At 38.8% G+C, this 18925-nt stretch overlaps 1 protein-coding gene across 1 annotated transcript in view; it reads left to right on the plus strand.

Moving 5' to 3' along the window:
• Positions 1-3649: 3649 nt before the first annotated feature.
• LOC140170780 (uncharacterized) overlaps positions 3650-18925 on the plus strand; it is a 72501-nt gene continuing 57225 nt past the window's right edge. The window contains exons 1-3 of the mRNA XM_072194004.1: positions 3650-3939; positions 4632-4887; positions 5451-5612. Coding sequence (XP_072050105.1) covers positions 3650-3939; positions 4632-4887; positions 5451-5612 — 708 coding nt within the window. The remainder of the gene's footprint in view (positions 3940-4631; positions 4888-5450; positions 5613-18925) is intronic.

An 18925-nucleotide genomic window follows, 5' to 3' on the forward strand; every position in this document is an offset into this window, starting at 1 on the left:
GCTTTTGGGGCGGTAGCGCTTATAAATCCTATTTTATTTCACTTTTTCGAACGACCGTAAAAAAAATTGGGGCAACCTTTTCGGGCTGTTGAGGAAGGGGCGGCAAATTTTCTTCAGCCCCCCGGGAAGGGGAGGCCACGGTACGCCACTGCAAAGTGTCCTTAAAAATACAAGCTATATGATAGTAATGTTTTCAGGTCCACGTGATTTATGTATTTAAGAAAGAACTCCTAGGAAATTCGAAAATTCAGACCGTATTTTTAAGAAATGAAACATGCGTCACCATAAAGTGCAGGATTAAAACAAAAAAGTGACTATAACTGTTGAACAAATTATAGCCGCAGGCGCACTTGATAAACTTTATTAACATTATTTCATTAACGCATTACTTTAAATGTAACCTACGTATCTGAAACGGCATGCAATAGTTTGAATGTTGACACTTTTCTTTCCATATAGGCCAACATGCTTATATAGGCTTTTTAGCCTGGCTTGAGCATTTTGTTTGAGCCTGGTCTCATCAGGACCCAAGCGAGTCTCCACACGGAGCGACAGTTTAAACAAATAAACAAACAAACAAACCATGGAATGTAAATTCTGCCATTCCAAGGAGATGGTTGTCTAGCCAAAATATTTCTCCGTCGTGTCGTCTGACGATCGCCTTTAGGTCTGACCCCGATACAACTTTATATACGGACGGCGTAATTACATTAATTTGTGAACTCGTATTCGTGTTGTGACAACGTAATTTTCGGACGTTGATATAACGTCATAATGACGTTGTTTCGACGTTCACAACTTGACGTCGATCATGATCACGTTATATATTAATGTTCGGGAATAACGTTTCACAACACGAATACGAGTTCACAGATTTACGTACTTACAACGTCATATTACGTTTATACGACTTTACATAACGTTTATACGACGTTGTAACAACGAAAAATTGTTAGTTGGGCGGAGGCACTTTTAACAGAGCACCCTCATGTTTGTAAAAAAAAAAAAAAAAAAAAAAGGTCATTGAACTTTGCACAGAGGGTCATGTTCACGCCATCGTAATCCTCTGGTAATAAAGGATTCATGAAAAGTATACTTGATGTATGGTTATGGAGTTGTGTGCTAAAGAGTAACATTGTGAGGTCCAATTTTGCCCCCGGTGGGGGTGAAAATGAAATTTGCTCTGATTTTGATGAAGCGGGATCTCAAATTATCTGTCTTGTTGCAAGAAACCAGAAAAAGAATAGTTTGAACTATTTTGGGTGCTTTATTATCCTGGTAACGATTTGTCAAGATCAAATTGATTCACGTAGAACCATCTGTGGTAGAACTCAATGCGACTCAATGTGTCTGTTGTTGATTTTGATGTGTTACTAACCTAACGAAACATCCTACATAGTGTAAAGTAATATTTTTCTGAAAAGACCAATAGTTTGTGACTATTTTCACCTTAAAAAAGAGCATTTTTCAATTTTGTTCCCTGTGGTGCCAAAAGTAGACCTATTACGTCTCGCTCGATATTACATTTTTGCTCGTAACTCCATAGCTGTGTACATCGTAGATTGCTTAACCAAGTCAGAGCAATTTTGAACTTGTCCTCTATGTAAAGTTCACAAACCTTTTCCCACCAAATAATGGTGCTTTTTCAATGCCTCCATAGCCTATAATTCTCAGTTACCCCTGAGTCGAATCAAAGAAGTTGGACCGTGGACATTGCAAAATATTACAAGGTGATCAATCATTGAAAACAGATGGTTAATTTCAACAGCAGAGTCGAATCAAACACGTTTAACCGTGGACAATTGGTGCCACATACGCGCCTATTTCTGATTTAAATGATAACAGCCTTGTGACGAGCCTGATCACACCAAACAACAACCATGTTTGACCTTGAGCATTTTGTTTATTTTACATTGAAGTTGCAAGGTCAAAGTCTGAGCAAGATCAGGGGCGTAGCCAGCTTTTTGGTCGGTGGGGGGCACAGACAAAAAAAAACCAGTTGTGTTATGGAGCCCCGTTCCCGATTTCATTATAATCGGATGGAGACACCATGACCTCGTTAACCTAACCTTTTTAACTATTTATGAGTCGGCGCATTGACGACTAAGCCAGCTTGGCAAAGACTGCCCCGCCCTTGTTGAGTCAGTTGATTGCGAGCTGGCTGGTCGACAACACGTCTTTATTTAGTGAGTACATTTTATACATAATCAATTTGATTTGTAGTAACTTGAAATAAGAATTAAATATATTGCAAAGAAATTAATTTATTGGTTTCAGCTAGTTATTTTGTGTTAGATCTCGGTTTCCTCATTTGGCGTTTAACGTCATAATAGTTGCATCATACAATACATAGATACTGTGTGTCTTCGATCTTCAAATAAGACTTTATTGCGACGATGTGCGCGCGTAGCGCTCAAAAATTGGTATTTTACTATTTTTTTCCGTTTTTGTTAGGATGGAAGTGGCTTTATCTTTACAAAATTTGTATTTTACACTATTTTGGCCCATGATCAGGATGAATCTTTTTCCTTTTCCCTCCTGATTTTCTCTTTCATTTTTTTTTTCAGGGGGGCACTTTTTTCTTTCATTTTTTGTCGGGGACTCTTCCCCTGCCTACGCTACTGATCAAGACGAAAGGTTTTCGCCATGACACCCAGCAGCGTAGCCAGCGGGGGGGGCAAATAATGAAAGAAAAAGTGCCCTTTGACCAAAGGGCAAAGGAAAAGAAAACCCGCAAGGAGCCCCTTTTCCATCAAAATTCACCCCGATCATGGGCCAAAATAGTGTAAAATACAAACTTCTCAAAATAAAGCCATTTTCGTCTAGATCATGCGACGCGCGCACATCGTCCCAATAAAGCCTTTTTGGGAAGCTCGAAGACGTCTCTCTAAAAACAAAGATGGCATGTTGCAACTGCAATTTTTTTTTCAGCTGTGCCCCTGAATTATTTTTGCCCCCCCACCAAGAAAGCTAGCTACGCCCCTGATGACACTCATAGAATTCTCGCTATTCGCAATAAGGGCGCCGCCAGCGGTGTGCGATGTAATCGTGATGTATCATGGGAAAAGGTCGACATCCAAGTCCGCGCAATACAATTACCATGCTATTACATAGGAACACGTGACAATATTTTTTAGTTTGTCAAAATAAAGGTGTTACACGCGAATCGATACTCAATAATACTTAATAATGTGATTTGAAATGTGCACAATAAATTTTTCTCTATCGATTTGCGTGTAATACCGTTATATTGACAAACTAAAAATATTGTCACGTGTTCCTATGTAATAGCATGGTAATATTCGTATTGCGCGGACTTGGATGTCGACCTTTTCCCATGATACATCACGATTTTCCCATGATACATCACGATTACATCGCAAACCGCTGGCGGCGCCCTTATTGCGAATAGCGAGAATTGGCATACTAAAAGTAGAATACAAAAACAACAAAGCGACGTGTCGAGTTGACTTCATAGGGGCACTGCCGGGGGGCACTAATGACGATTTTAAAGGTATGTGCACTACTAAAAATAATATGCGATCAGATCTATATTCATAATTATGATAACACTTATCATAATTTCAATATTCAATGTAATTTAATTTTAACATTAATTCATATGTTATCCTACAGAGTGAATCAAATCATGCCATTGTATCATGACGTCTTGATTATCGGAAGTGGACCTATTGGAGCGACTTTTGCTCGAAAATTGGTCCAGGATGGGCGTTCAGTGTGCATGCTGGAAGCAGGAGCATATCAGTCTGAGCGAGCAGGGGCGAACCTAAGGAACGCGGCGTATTATCAGCGCAACAGCTACAAATTTGGTCAATTGGTTGCGTCACATATTCTAACACCGTCAGTTCCTACAAATAACGCTGCAACTCCGTCGCTCGATCCAATAGCATTCAAACTGAACACCAGTGATTACAAGGGGTATGCTAATGTTGTTGCTTTTGGTATTACAGTATAACATAAATACAAAATTATCGGAAAGAAATCTTTATTAATAAATCTATGAGCGAAGTCTGTGTGTCCGGCTATGCGTTTCATAGGTCATCCGACGTCAAAGGTCAAAATTTCAAACTTCGTCAGATCGGGCTCAAACCTCTTTGGTGGAACCCGCGATACGAGGAGAATATGATTGTGCGAAATATTATCGAGGTCAACTGAAATAAAAGATCATTTAGGGGCTAAATTTAAACGTCGACCGATTGAGCTTAAACTTGGGTGGTGGAATCCTTCGTATGAGAGGAGCATGGAAAAATTTAAATCGAGGTCATCCGAGGTTAAAGGTCATCTTGGGGCTACATTTTAAACCTCGTCGCATTGGGCTTAAATTTGGTAAAAGTAATCTCCATATCATGGAATGGGAGCATGAACAAAATCAAATCGAGGTCACTCGAGGTCAAAGGTCGTATAGAGTTAACCCGTTTAAGTATGTCCGATTGGACTCAAACGTGGTAAAAAGAATCCTCGATATGACGGAATTTCACGGAAACATGTCATGTCAAAAAGTCGAAAGGGTCATCGGGGTCAAACAGTATTGCTACCATGCTGTTGGTGTTCTCACAGCTATTAGGTGGCCTTAAATATCAAATCGATAATATAATTTCTTTAAACTACAGCTATATTCAGAATAACCAAAACCCGGATCAGGACCCACTTAACTTAGAAGGCGCTGCAGTAACATATGCTGTGGGTGGGATGGGAACTCATTGGTATTGCTGCACACCACGTCATCATCCAACCATGGAGATGTCAGATATCATCTCCGGGGAGGAGTGGTCATCACTATATGACGAAGCTGAAAAACTTCTCTTGACAAATAGGGATAGTTTTCAAAACTCCGTCAGGAACACGATAGTCAAGGAACAACTGCAGGTAATGTTCAGCTTGCACCTTTAAAATAACAAAACAAATCATGCAAATAATTATATAAACCAACCCAGCAAACACAAAACGTTTTCGACATCATCCGCAAAAGGTTAGAAAATGTTGCCAGAAAACATTTGTATCAATATCGGGTTATATAAGGGACATATAAAGGGTATAAAACGTGTTCATAACATTAAAAACATTTTTATGTAACCTACTGCAAACATTCTAACATAATGTTATTAAAGTGTTGACAAAATATTTGGCAAAAAAATGTTTGAAAAAAATATTTTACAATATAATCTTGAAAACATTTTAAAAACGTTATTGTAGTGTATTTAAAACGTTTTCATCACCTTTATATATGTTTCAAATACGAAGGCAACTTCGATTTCTTTAGAACGTGTGCCTCTATATATTTGTAGAACAATACAAGTGTTACACATGAATCCAAGATGACGAACTCTGATAATAGCGATAGAATAGCATCATGTCATAAAATCATATCTATTATTAAAGTTTAAAAAAAAATTAAAATCTGAATTGTTATTCCCCCATAACACAATTAGGTAGAATTTAGTGAATTACAAGGAGATGCTCGTCCTCAGAACATCCCTTTTGCTGGCTACCGTTTAAAGGACAACCCAGACTTCATGCACAGGACCGGAAGTGACGACATATTTGGTCCGTTACTTGACGATTCAGAATGCAAGTCACGTTTCACTCTCAAGGTAGAAACTCTCACTTGTTAATAAATATAAACATATTCCGCTACAGGATCAAAGGAATACAGCGATTTTGCTAAAATCATAGGACATTCTCGAATTCTTCAATAATACACAAACAATCGATAGGTTAGAATTTAAATAGAATGTGTTGAATGCGGTATCCTATAGTATGCCTTGCTTGCCTTGCCTTAAAGGGCAGGTCTATTGCAAAAACAAGTTTATCTCTATTCGAAGAGAATAATTATTACATTACAAGTTGACACTTGTTGCAATTTTTCCATGCGTATTTCTCCTGAAAAAGCAGAAATTGTGTGGGTAAAGTTCAGCCTCGTACGTGCTCTTCCCCCGTTTGAAGTGTACGTGTTCTCCCCCGTCTGGCTGATGACGTAGGTAAATGAAGCGGACACTATATCATACAATCAAAATCACTTTGCACATCTCATTTCATGACGACGATGACGTCGCCTTTTTTCTAGGCCAAATCTGTCTCGTTCGAAGGAGCTCACCGCTTAAGTTGTTTTTTGCGGAATATCAATTTTAAACGTCTTATTTTCTCAAAAAAAGTCATTTTCATTGTTATTCAATATTGCCAATGATATGATGTTGTTTTTGCAATAGACCTGACCTTTAATATAGCGCTCAGGAATCTACAAAGTTTAATCATAATTGTGGAGGGGTGGTGTGTAGGGGGGAGGAGTAGTATGTTAGCCTACAGAGCTAAATTTTCCAAAAAAATTAAAATGCGCTTTTACATGTATTTGTCAATATATTATTCAATGTGACAACGTGTACAGGTAAAAAGAAGGAAGGGTCATATCCAAAATATGAAGCAGGCTACATGTACTCACCAACGCCCCTCGTGTACCGACGGCCTTAAATGAACCGACGGCCATGATGAGCGGGAGAGAGGGGGGGGGGGCACCGGCCCTTGGCCCAGGTGGCTACGCCACTGTTTCCTCTACTGATGGAACTATACTAACAAGATCATCCACGTTGTCGATAGGTACTTCATTGCTTGTAATGTCCAGTGGATCATCTGACATTATTTCGTTTCCCATCTGCTGCATGTTTTTCCAGTATCCTGCCGAATACCTTACCAAAGACTGTAGGGTGATTTTGCTCTCTCTATATATAAAGTTGCAATTGGCTGGGTCTAGTTTATCCCCTTCTTGAATACTTGGGTGATGGGACATTTCCTCCCGTATTCAGGTATTTCCCATTATGACCAGACCAGGCGATGATTTCTGCAGATATGTTATCCCAGTCACAAGCTCTGTTGTTTTTCATACTCTTCTTCTTCTGTGAATGGCAAACATGACGTGTCCGATTCAGCTGGATCTGGGATGGAGTAAAAAGAACGCTTGTGAATTCTGTATTCAGATGTTTGCCGAAATATAATATTCTTCCCAGCACTTCCCATAATGTCAGTAGGTGCTTTTTTGCATTTTGTCTCTTTCTCCTGCTAGTTTCTTCACCTTCGTTGCTTTGTCTTCCAATTGTTACTTGATACCGGTACTTGATATTCTTGTTCAATTTGGAATATGCAGATTTATTCCATGCTGTAGGGTCATTCATCATTAGGATTCTGGACTTTTTATAAGGCAATCCTTTCACTTTCAGAACCCTTCCACGTCGCCTCTAGTTGATGGACAGGTTCAAAAGCTCCTTCAATCTTAGCTCTAAACTCTTCAGCAATTCTTAGCTCTAAATTCTTCAGAATATAATTATTTGAGGCCTGAAATTTCACTGGGATTATGAGAAACATATGAGCAATTTTCCAATGCCAAAATCTTAATTTTGATAGAAAAAGGTGGGGGACGAGGCTGTTGATCAGGTCACCCATATCTAATAAACTATGAACGAACGAATAATGAATGAATGAATGAATGAATTGAATGTTCAATTGAGTAAGTATATTTTATATTCTTTATATATTCAGGCTGAACATTTGGTAGAGAAGTTGGTATTAACATCTGATGGGAATAAAATTGACTATGCCGTAGTGCGCGATCTGCAGAAAGATAAACTCATTCGTATGCATGCGAATCAATTCGTGGTGACTGCTGGCGCTATCTTGACGCCACAAATCCTCTTCAATTCTGGAATCCGACCGAAGGCTCTTGGCCATTATCTGTCAGAACAACCAATCGCATTTACTCAGGTATAACGAGACTATTTCCAACGATAGTGTAAACAGAGCTGGTGATTCAGTAAACAAAGTTTGTCGTATCTGATCCAGAAAATGCACTTGTGTACGTTTCAGCACACACTGATGCCTTTGTCAACACGCGATAATGAGTGATTGCTATAGACCTTTCCCCTATTTCCCATCATGCACTATTCCAGGGGGTACTTCCGCCTGTCGGGTGTCACAAAACACATCATCTACCCGCGGGTGTACAGAGATTCATTACATTCTGGAATACGACATTTCGGCAGGTGCCGTCATCGGAAAAAGGAATCGAATAATCACAAATAATGGCGCACGATCACTGATACATTCGGGGGCAAAAAACAACATTTCTATGAGTTATTGACACGGGGTCGCCGGGAAAAACAGTTTCCTCTTATTAACACGTTTTATAGACCTAGAGGTGAAAAACTAATGACACGTAGTGATATACGGCCGGTGTCCGTTTAATTTTTTTCTCCAGAGATGAAAAACAAATACGTAAACAACAATCTCTTAGACAGATATTATACATCGCTCTATATCTGCATCACCCGTGTATTTAATAATAATTACATGATAAGTAACATCAATGGCCTTTTCGAAAATCCACATGGAATTAGTATGCCCATATCAAGACAAAATAATTGCCAGGACAATCGGATGCACACGATCAATGAGGTTGATGGAATAAGTCATACCCCCTGGAATAGTACATGAAGGGAAAAAGGTCTATTGGCAACCGACACTAGATGTATACCCAGCGCAGGTATTGGTATTGCCAGTTGATTTTCCATCTGAGGATTTTTATCCCAGTTTTAGAAATTCATCGCAAGATGTGAGATTATTGATAATGTCCTTCATCACTGTTCATGGTGGTGCCTTTCTTCTTCCTTAGCAATTTGCAAAATTGCTAAGGTCTGTTTCTGTCAAGTTCTTTGTTTCTTAAGTTAGGCGTGCAGCCTAACTTATTTCTTTCTTAGTCTAGCCGAGCGGCGGCTAGACTCCTGTTTCTGGGCGATTTCTTTCTTCTTCTTAGTCTAGCCGAGCGGCGGCTAGACTCCTGTTTCCCAGTAGTTTCTTTCTTCTTCTTCTTCTTCTTCTTCTTCTTCTTCTTCTTCTTCTTGCACAGCCGCCATCGGCGCTGTGCATTGTTTTTTCCGCGTTCTTCTTCTTTCTTCTTCTTCTTCTTCTTTCTGTCAACATCATTAAATCAACCATCGTAGCCACATGCTTTCAGCCATGTTGATCATAGTTGGTCACTGGGACTATTGGGTGGTGCCACATATGTCACATGATCAACTTCCGATCAAATGTCATCCACTTCCGGTCAGTGGCCAAAAACGTGATTTTCACTAAAAGTGCTACTCCTCCCACATATAACATACCATCGTGACGTCACTTGCACACATACATCACCTATAGCCAGTGTCTAAAAGTCCTTCACAGAATTGGGATCAAAGGTCATTAAGGGGTCACTTCCGGTAAAAGTATGAAAAATTTGTAAAAAATATTCAAAAAATCACTGTCTTTACAAATTACATAGCAGAGAGTCGCCATTAGCACACATGCATTGCTACTAGCTAGGGTCTTTAGGATGCCTACAGTTTTGGGGTCAAAGGTCATTAAGGGTTACTTCCGGTCAAAAACCAAAATTATCAAAAAGTTTAAAATTTTTTTATCTCAAAATGTAAACAGACCAGAGCAATATAACCATCATACATGAATTGGTATTACCTGATGTATGCACGGTATTTTTATTTTGGGGGTCAAAGGTCATTAAGGGTTCACTTCCTGTTTTTAGCTAAATAACTTTAAGAATTTTTATCTCGACAACTAAACAAAGTAGAATTTTTTAATTAAAATTGGAACAATGCATTTTGTCGGTGTACATAAGGTTTTTTTTTTCATTGAGGTCAAACGTCATTAAGGGGGTCAAAGGTCAATCATAAATTTTTAAAAAAATCAAAATCCATTTATAAATTCCGATTAAGCTGGAATTCACCAGGAATATTCCTTATGACATCCTGAGCAGTATGTAATATTTTGCGGGGTCAAAGGTTATTAAGGGATCACTTCCGGTTATCAACAAAACCGCCTGGTGGCTGTGCTCGCGGTCGCAGGTGACCGCAACCAATCAGATCTCGTTCTTCTTCTTTCTGTCAACATTTAACATAATTTGCTCTAGCTCCTTTATTATTTGACCGATTATGACCAAACTTGGGCACAAGCTCCACTACCCCAGCCTTTACATTTGACATGACCCATTTGGGGTCAAACGTCATGCATGAGTAATTTTGGCTAAAAATATGATTTTTACCAAAAATGCTTCTTCTCCTACAGATTACATGGTACAGTAATGAGATTTATACATTGACCTTGGCTATAGCCGGGTCCTATGGGGTCCTCACAGATTTGGGGTCAAAGGTCATTAAGGTGGTATTTTCGGCACATAACCAAATACCTTCAAAATGCTTCTTTTCCTACAGATTCTATGGTACAGAGATGCGACTGACACATATGCATTGACATTAGTTGGTGTCTATGGGGTCCTCACAGATTTTGAGTTCAAGGTCATATAGGGGACAAAAATGGTTGATTACTGAAAATCACTTTAAAATTCAATATTTTCTGCATATTACGTGCTGTGATCATCCGAATAATGCCAAAAGGGCTCTAGCATTATGTTCATATACGATTGTAATCAGATTTGGCTTAAACATGGAGGAGGGGTCTGTTTTGGGGTCAAAAGGGGTAAAATTCTAAAGTTTGTCCGATTGAAATGAAAATTAGTATATGTGATCTTGATATGATTCAAAATATATTGGAGGTCATGTCAAGGTCAGCAGAGGTCAACCAAAGGTCAAAAGGGGTCAAGTTCTAAAGTTTGTCCAATTTAAATGAAAATTAGTGTATGTGATCTTGATATGATTCAAAATATTATGGATGTCATTTCAAGGTCAACAGAGGTCAACCAAAGGTCAAAAGGAGTCAAATTGCAAAGTTTGTTCAATTTGCATGGAAATTAGTATACGTTATGTGGATATGATGCAAAATATGTGGTGAAGGTCATTTCCAGGTCATCAGAGGTCATTTCAAGGTCACGGCTAGACTTCGCAGCCTTACTAAGGATGCAATATATCTAGTTCTTCTTCTTCTTCTTCTTGCACATCCGCCATCGGCGATGTGCATTCTTTTTACCGCGTTCTTCTTCTTCTTCTTTCTTTCTTTCTTTCTTCTGTCAACACTATGATCAGCCATCGTAGCCACATGCTTTCAGGCATGTTGACCATACTTGGTCAGTATAACCGTTTGGTAGTGCCACAGATGTCACATGATCAACTTCCGGTCAAATGTCATCCACTTCCGGTCAATGGCCAAAACTTGGATTTTCACTAAAAATGCTACTCCTCCCACATATTACATAGCACCGTGACGTCACTTACACACATGCATCATCTATAGCCAGTGTCTAAAAGTTATACCACAAAATTGGAATCAAAGGTCATTAAGAGGTCACTTCCGGTAAAAGTCTGAAAAATTTGTAAAAATATTCAAAAAATCACTGTCTTTACAAATTACATAGCAGAGAGTCGCCATTAGCACACATGCATCGCTATTATCTAGGGTCTTTAGGATGCCTACAGTTTTGGGGTCAAAGGTCATTAAGGGGTTACTTCCGGTCAAAAACCAAAATTATCAAAAAAGTTTACATTTTTTTTATCTCAAAATGTAAACAAACCAGAGTAATATACCCATCATACATGAATTAGTGTTACATGGTGTATGCATGGTATTTTTTTATTTTGGGGGTCAAAGGTCATTAAGGGGTAACTTCCTGTTTTAGCTAAATAACTTCAAGAATTTTTATCTCAACAACTAAACATAGTAGAATTTTTTAATTAAAAGTGGAACAATGCATTTTGTCGTTGTATATAAGGTTTTATTTTCATTGAGGTCAAAGGTCATTAAAGGGGTCAAAAGGTCAATCATAAATTTAAAAAAATCATAATCCATGTATAAGTTCCGATAAAGCTGAAAATTCACCAGGAATATTCCTTATGACATCCTAAGCACTATGTAATATTTTTGCGGGGTCAAAGGTAATTAAGGGATCACTTCCGGTTCTCACAGATTCGGAGTCATAACTCATTTGTCACTGCTGGCTGTGCATCCTCGCGGTCGCAGGCGAACGCAATCAGATCTCGTTTACATTATTGATTTTTATTTAGGGTCAAAGGTTATGAGGGGTCACTTCCGGTGTTAAACAAAATACCTTCTAAAATACCTGGCGGTTGTGCATGCTCGCGGTCGCAGGCGACCGCAGCCAGATCTTGTTCTTCTTCTGTCAACACTATGATCAGCCATCGTAGCCACATGCTTTCAGGCATGTTGACCATACTTGGTCAGTATAACCGTTTGGTGGTGCCACAGATGTCACATGATCAACTTCCGGTCAAATGTCATCCACTTCCGGTCAATGGCCAAAACTTGGATTTTCACTAAAAATGCTACTCCTCCCACATATTACATAGCACCGTGACGTCACTTACACACATGCATCATCTATAGCCAGTGTCTAAAAGTTATACCACAAAATTGGAATCAAAGGTCATTAAGGGGTCACTTCCGGTAAAAGTCTGAAAAATTTGTAAAAAATATTCAAAAAATCACTGTCTTTACAAATTACATAGCAGAGAGTCGCCATTAGCACACATGCATCGCTATTATCTAGGGTCTTTAGAATGCCTACAGTTTTGGGGTCAAAGGTCATTAAGGGGTTACTTCCGGTCAAAAACCAAAATTATCAAAAAAGTTTAAATTTTTTTTATCTCAAAATGTAAACAAACCAGAGTAATATACCCATCATACATGAATTAGTGTTACATGGTGTATGCATGGTATTTTTTATTTTGGGGGTTAAAGGTCATTAAGGGGTAACTTCCTGTTTTAGCTAAATAACTTCAAGAATTTTTATCTCAACAACTAAACATAGTAGAATTTTTTAATTAAAAGTGGAACAATGCATTTTGTCGTTGTATATAAGGTTTTATTTTCATTGAGGTCAAAGGTCATTAAAGGGGTCAAAAGGTCAATCATAAATTTAAAAAATCATAATCCATGTATAAGTTCCGATAAAGCTGAAAATTCACCAGGAATATTCCTTATGACATCCTAAGCACTATGTAATATTTTTGCGGGGTCAAAGGTAATTAAGGGATCACTTCCGGTTCTCACAGATTCGGAGTCATAACTCATTTGTCACTGCTGGCTGTGCATCCTCGCGGTCGCAGGCGAACGCAATCAGATCTCGTTTACATTATTGATTTTTATTTAGGGTCAAAGGTTATGAGGGGTCACTTCCGGTGTTAAACAAAATACCTTCTAAAATACCTGGCGGTTGTGCATGCTCGCGGTCGCAGGCGACCGCAACCATATCTAGTTCTTCTTCTGTCAACATTTAACATAATTTGCTCTAGCTCCTTTATTATTTGACCGATTATGACCAAACTTGGGCACAAGCTCCACTACCCCAGCCTTTACATTTGACATGCCCCATTTGGGGTCAAACGTCATGCATGAGTAATTTTGGGTAAAAATGTGATTTTTACCAAAAATGCTTCTTCTCCTACAGATTACATGGTACAGTAATGAGATTTATACATTGACCTTGGCTATAGCCGGGGCCTATGGGGTCCTCACAGATTTGGGGTCAAAGGTCATTAAGGTGGTATTTCCAGCACATAACCAAATACCTTCAAAATGCTTCTTTTCCTACAGATTCTATGGTACAGAGATGCGACTGACACATATGCATTGACATTAGTTGGTGTCTATGGGGTCCTCACAGATTTTGAGTTCAAGGTCAAACAGGGGACAAAAATGGTTGATTACTGAAAATCACTTTAAAATTCAATATTTTCTGCATATTACGTGCTGTGATCATCAGAATAATACCAAAAGGGCTCTAGCATTATGTTCATGTACGATTGTAATCAGATTTGGCTTAAACATGGAGGAGGGGTCTGTTTTGGGGTCAAAAGGGGTAAAATTCTAAAGTTTGTCCAATTTAAATGAAAATTAGTATATGTGATCTTGATATGATTCAAAATATATTGGAGGTCATTTCAAGGTCACCAGAGGTCAACGAAAGGTCAAAAGGGGTCAAATTCTAATATTTGTCCAATTTAGATGAAAATTAGTATATGTGATCTTGATATGATTCAAAATATATTGGAGGTCATTTCAAGGTCACCAGAGGTCAACTAAAGGTCAAAAGGGGACAAATTACAAAGTTTATTCAATTTGACTGAAAATTAGCATATGTTATGTGGATATGATGCAAAATGTGGTGAAGGTCATTTCAAGGTCATCAGATGTCATTTCAAGGTCACGGCTAGACTTCGCAGCCTTACTAAGGATGCAATATATCTAGTTTGCATTTCTTTTTCTTTCTTTAGTCTAGCCGAGCGGCGGCTAGACTCCTGTTTCAGGTAGTTTCTTTAGTCTAGCCGAGCGGCGGCTAGACTCCGGTTTCCCAGTAGTTTCTTAGTCTAGCCGAGCGGCGGCTAGACGCCTGTTTCCCGTAGTTTCTTTCTTAGTCTAGCCGAGCGGCGGCTAGACTCTTGAATCCCAGTAGTTTCTTTAGTCTAGCCGAGCGGCGGCTAGACTCCTGTTTCTGGGCGATTTCTTTAGTCTAGCCGAGCGGCGGCTAGACTCTTGAATCCCAGTAGTTTCTTTCTTAGTCTAGCCGAGCGGCGGCTAGACTCTTGAATCCCAGTAGTTTCTTTCTTCTTCTTCTTGCACAGCCGCCATCGGCGCTGTGCATTCTTTTTACCGCGTTCTTCTTCTTAGTCTAGCCGAGCGGCGGCTAGACTCCTGTTTCTGGGCGATTTCTTAGTCTAGCCGAGCGGCGGCTAGACTCCTGTTTTTGGGCGATTTCTTTCTTCTTCTTCTTCTTCTTCTTCTTCTGTCAACATTTAACATAATTTGCTCTAGCTCCTTTATTATTTGACCGATTATGACCAAACTTGGGCACAAGCTCCACTACCCCAGCCTTTACATTTGACATGACCCCTTTGGGGCCAAACGTCATGCATGAGTAATTTTGGCTAAAAATGTAATAATTAACAAAAATGCTTCTTCTCCTACAAATTACATGGTACAGTAATGAGATTTATACATTGACCTTGGCTATAGCCGGTGCCTATGGGGTCCTCACAGATTTGGGGTCAAAGGTCATTAAGGTGGTAATTCCGGCACATAACCAAATACCTTCAAAATGCTTCTTTTCCTACAGATTCTATGGTACAGAGATGCGACTGACACATATGCATTGACATTAGTTGGTGTCTATGGGGTCCTCACAGATTTTGAGTTCAAGGTCATACAGGGGACAAAAATGGTTGATCACTGAAAATCACTTTAAAATTCAATATTGTCTGCATATTACGTGCTGTGATCATCCGAATAATGCCAAAAGGGCTCTAGCATTATGTTCATATACGATTGTAATCAGATTTGGCTTAAACATGGAGGAGGGGTCTGTTTTGGGGTCAACAGGGGTAAAATTCTAAAGTTTGTCCGATTGAAATGAAAATTAGTATATGTGATCTTGATATGATTCAAAATATATTGGAGGTCATGTCAAGGTCAGCAGAGGTCAACCAAAGGTCAAAAGGGGTCAAGTTCTAAAGTTTGTCCAAGTTAAATGAAAATTAGTGTATGTGATCTTGATATGATTCAAAATATAATGGATGTCATTTCAAGGTCACCAGAGGTCAACCAAAGGTCAAAAGGGGTCAAATTGCAAAGTTTGTTCAATTTGCATGGAAATTAGTATACGTTATGTGGATATGATGCAAAATACGTTGTGAAGGTGATTTCCAGGTCATCAGAGGTCATTTCAAGGTCACGGCTAGACTTCGCAGCCTTACTAAGGATGCAATATATCTAGTTTCTTCTTCTTCTTCTTCTTCTTCTTCTTCTTCTGTCAACATTTAACATAATTTGCTCTAGCTCCTTTATTATTTGACCAATTATGACCAAACTTGGGCACAAGCTCCACTACCCCAGCCTTTACATTTGACATGACCCATTTGGGGTCAAACGTCATGCATGAGTAATTTTGGGCAAAATGTGATTTTTACCAAAAAATGCTTCTTCTCCTACAGATTACATGGTACAGTAATGAGATTTATACATTGACCTTGGCTATAGCCGGGGCCTATGGGGTCCTCACAGATTTGGGGTCAAAGGTCATTAAGGTGGTATTTCCAGCACATAACCAAATACCTTCAAAATGCTTCTTTTCCTACAGATTCTATGGTACAGAGATGCGACTGACACATATGCATTGACATTAGTTGGTGTCTATGGGGTCCTCACAGATTTTGAGTTCAAGGTCATACAGGGGACAAAAATGGTTGATTACTGAAAATCACTTTAAAATTCAATATTTTCTGCATATTACGTGCTGTGATCATCCGAATAATGTCAAAAGGGCTCTAGCATTATATTCATATACGATTGTAATCAGATTTGGCTTAAACATGGAGGAGGGGTCTGTTTTGGGGTCAAAAGGGGTAACATTCTAAAGTTTGTCCAATTTTAATGAAAATTAGTATTTGTGATCTTGATATGATTCAAAATATATTGGAGGTCATTTCAAGGTCACCAGAGGTCAACGAAAGGTCAAAAGGGGTCAAATTCTAATATTTGTCCAATTTAGATGAAAATTAGTATATGTGATCTTGATATGATTCAAAATATATTGGAGGTCATTTCAAGGTCACCAGAAGTCAACTAAAGGTCAAAAGGGTCAAATTACAAAGTTTATTCAATTTGAATGAAAATTAGTATATGTTATGTGGATATGATGCAAAATGTGGTGAAGGTCATTTCAAGGTCATCAGATGTCATTTCAAGGTCACGGCTAGACTTCGCAGCCTTACTAAGGATGCAATATATCTAGTTTCTTCTTTCTTCTGTCAACATCATGTTAATCAGCCATCGTAGCCACATGCGTTCAGCCATGTTGATCAAAGTTGGTCACTAGGACCATTGAGTGGTGCCACAACTGTCACATGATCATTTCCGGTCAAAGGTTATTCACTTCCGGTCAGTGGCCAAAAACGTGATTTTCACTAAAAATGCTTCTTCTTCCACATTTTACATAGCACCATGACGTCACTTGCACACATGCATCGCCTATCACCAGTGTCTAAAAGTCCTTCACAGAATTGGGATCAAAGGTCATTAAAGGGTCACTTCCGGTAAAAGTATGAAAAATTTGTAAAAAATATTCAAAAAATCACTGTCTTTACAAATTACATAGCAGAGAGTCGCCATTAGCACATATGCATCGCTACTAGCCAGGGTCTTTAGGATGCCTACAGTTTTGGGGTCAAAGGTCATTAAGGGGTTACTTCCGGTCAAAAACCAAAATTATCAAAAATGTTTAAAATGTTTTTATCTCAAAATGTAAACAGACCAGAGTAATATAATCATCATACATGAATCAGTTTTACCTGATGTGTGCATGGTATTTTTATTTTGGGGGTCAAAGGTCATTAAGGGGTCACTTCCTGTTTTTAGTTAAATATTTTCAAGAATTTTTATCTCAACAACTAAACATAATAGAATTTTTTAATTAAAATTGGAACAATGCATTTTGTCGGTGTACATAAGGTTTTTTTTCTATTGAGGTCAAAGGTCATTAAGGGGTCAAAAGGTCAATCATAAATTTAAAAAATCAAAATCCATGTATAAGTTCCGATTAAGCTGAAATTGCCAGGAATATTCCTTATGACATCCTAAGCACTATGTAATACTTTGCGGGGTCAAAGGTAATTAAGGGATCACTTCCGGTTCTCACAGATTCGGGGTCATAACTCATTTGTCACTGCTGGCTGTGCATCCTCGCGGTCGCAGGCGAACGCAATCAGATCTCGTCTTACAGGTTCTTTCTTCTTTCTTCTTTCTTCTGCCGACCACTACATTTGCTCTAGCACTTACATGCTTGCACCGATTTTGACCTAACTTGGTCACAACTATCATTGCCCATGCCCCTACATGTCACATGAAACTCGTGGGGTCATAGGTCACGCAGGGGTCATAGGGGTCAAAAACGTGATTTCAACTCAAAACGCTTCTTCTCCTACAGATTACGTATGACGGTGACACCACTTGCACACATGCATTGTTATTACCCAGTGTCTATGGGGTCCTCACAGATTTGGGGTCAAAGGTCATTAAGGGGTCACTTCCGGTATAAAACCAAAAACATTCAAAAATTTTTATTTGCTAAGAAAAACATAGGACAGTAACGGTATGTTCACACATGAATTGTGATTATCCTGTGTATATGTGGTATTTTTTTATTTAGGGTCAAAGGTCATTAAGGGGCTACTTCCGGTATAAAACGAAATTCCTTTAAAATGCTTCTTCTTCCACAAATTACGTATGACAGTAACGCCACTTGCACACATGCATTGGGGTCCTCACAAATTTGGAATCAAAGGTCATTAAGGGGTCACTTCCGGTATAAAACTAAAAACCTTCAAAAATTTTTATTTGCTAAGAAAAACATTGGAGGGTGATGGTATATTCACACGTGAATTGTGTTTACCTATTGTACATGTGGTATTTTTTTCATTTGGGGTCAAAATTAAAAAAAGGGGTCACTTCCGGTCTGAGACGAAAAACCTTCAAAATGCCCCTTTCTGCTACAAATAACATAGCAAAGTGGTGCCACTTGCACCCATACATTGACATTAGCCAATGTCTATGGGCGTTTTATATATTTTAAGGTCAAAGGTCATTAAGGCGTCAAAACACGGCTGTGTTCGTGGTCTTAGACCACAGCTAAGTCTAGTTCTTCTTCTTTCTGTCAACATTTGATATAATTTGCTCTAGCTCCTTCATTATTTGACCGATTATGACCAAACTTGCGCACAAGCTCTACTACCCCAGCTTTTACATTTGACATGACCCATTTGGGGTCAAGCGTCACGCATGAGTAATTTTGGCAAAAAATGTGATTTTTACCAAAAATGCTTCTTCTCCTACAGATTACATGGTACAGTATTGAGATTTGCACATTGACATTGGCTATAGCCGGGGCCTATGGGGTCCTCACAGATTT

Source organism: Amphiura filiformis, chromosome 15 (assembly GCF_039555335.1).
Source record: "Amphiura filiformis chromosome 15, Afil_fr2py, whole genome shotgun sequence".
In the NCBI taxonomy this organism is placed as follows: Eukaryota; Metazoa; Echinodermata; class Ophiuroidea; order Amphilepidida; family Amphiuridae; genus Amphiura; species Amphiura filiformis.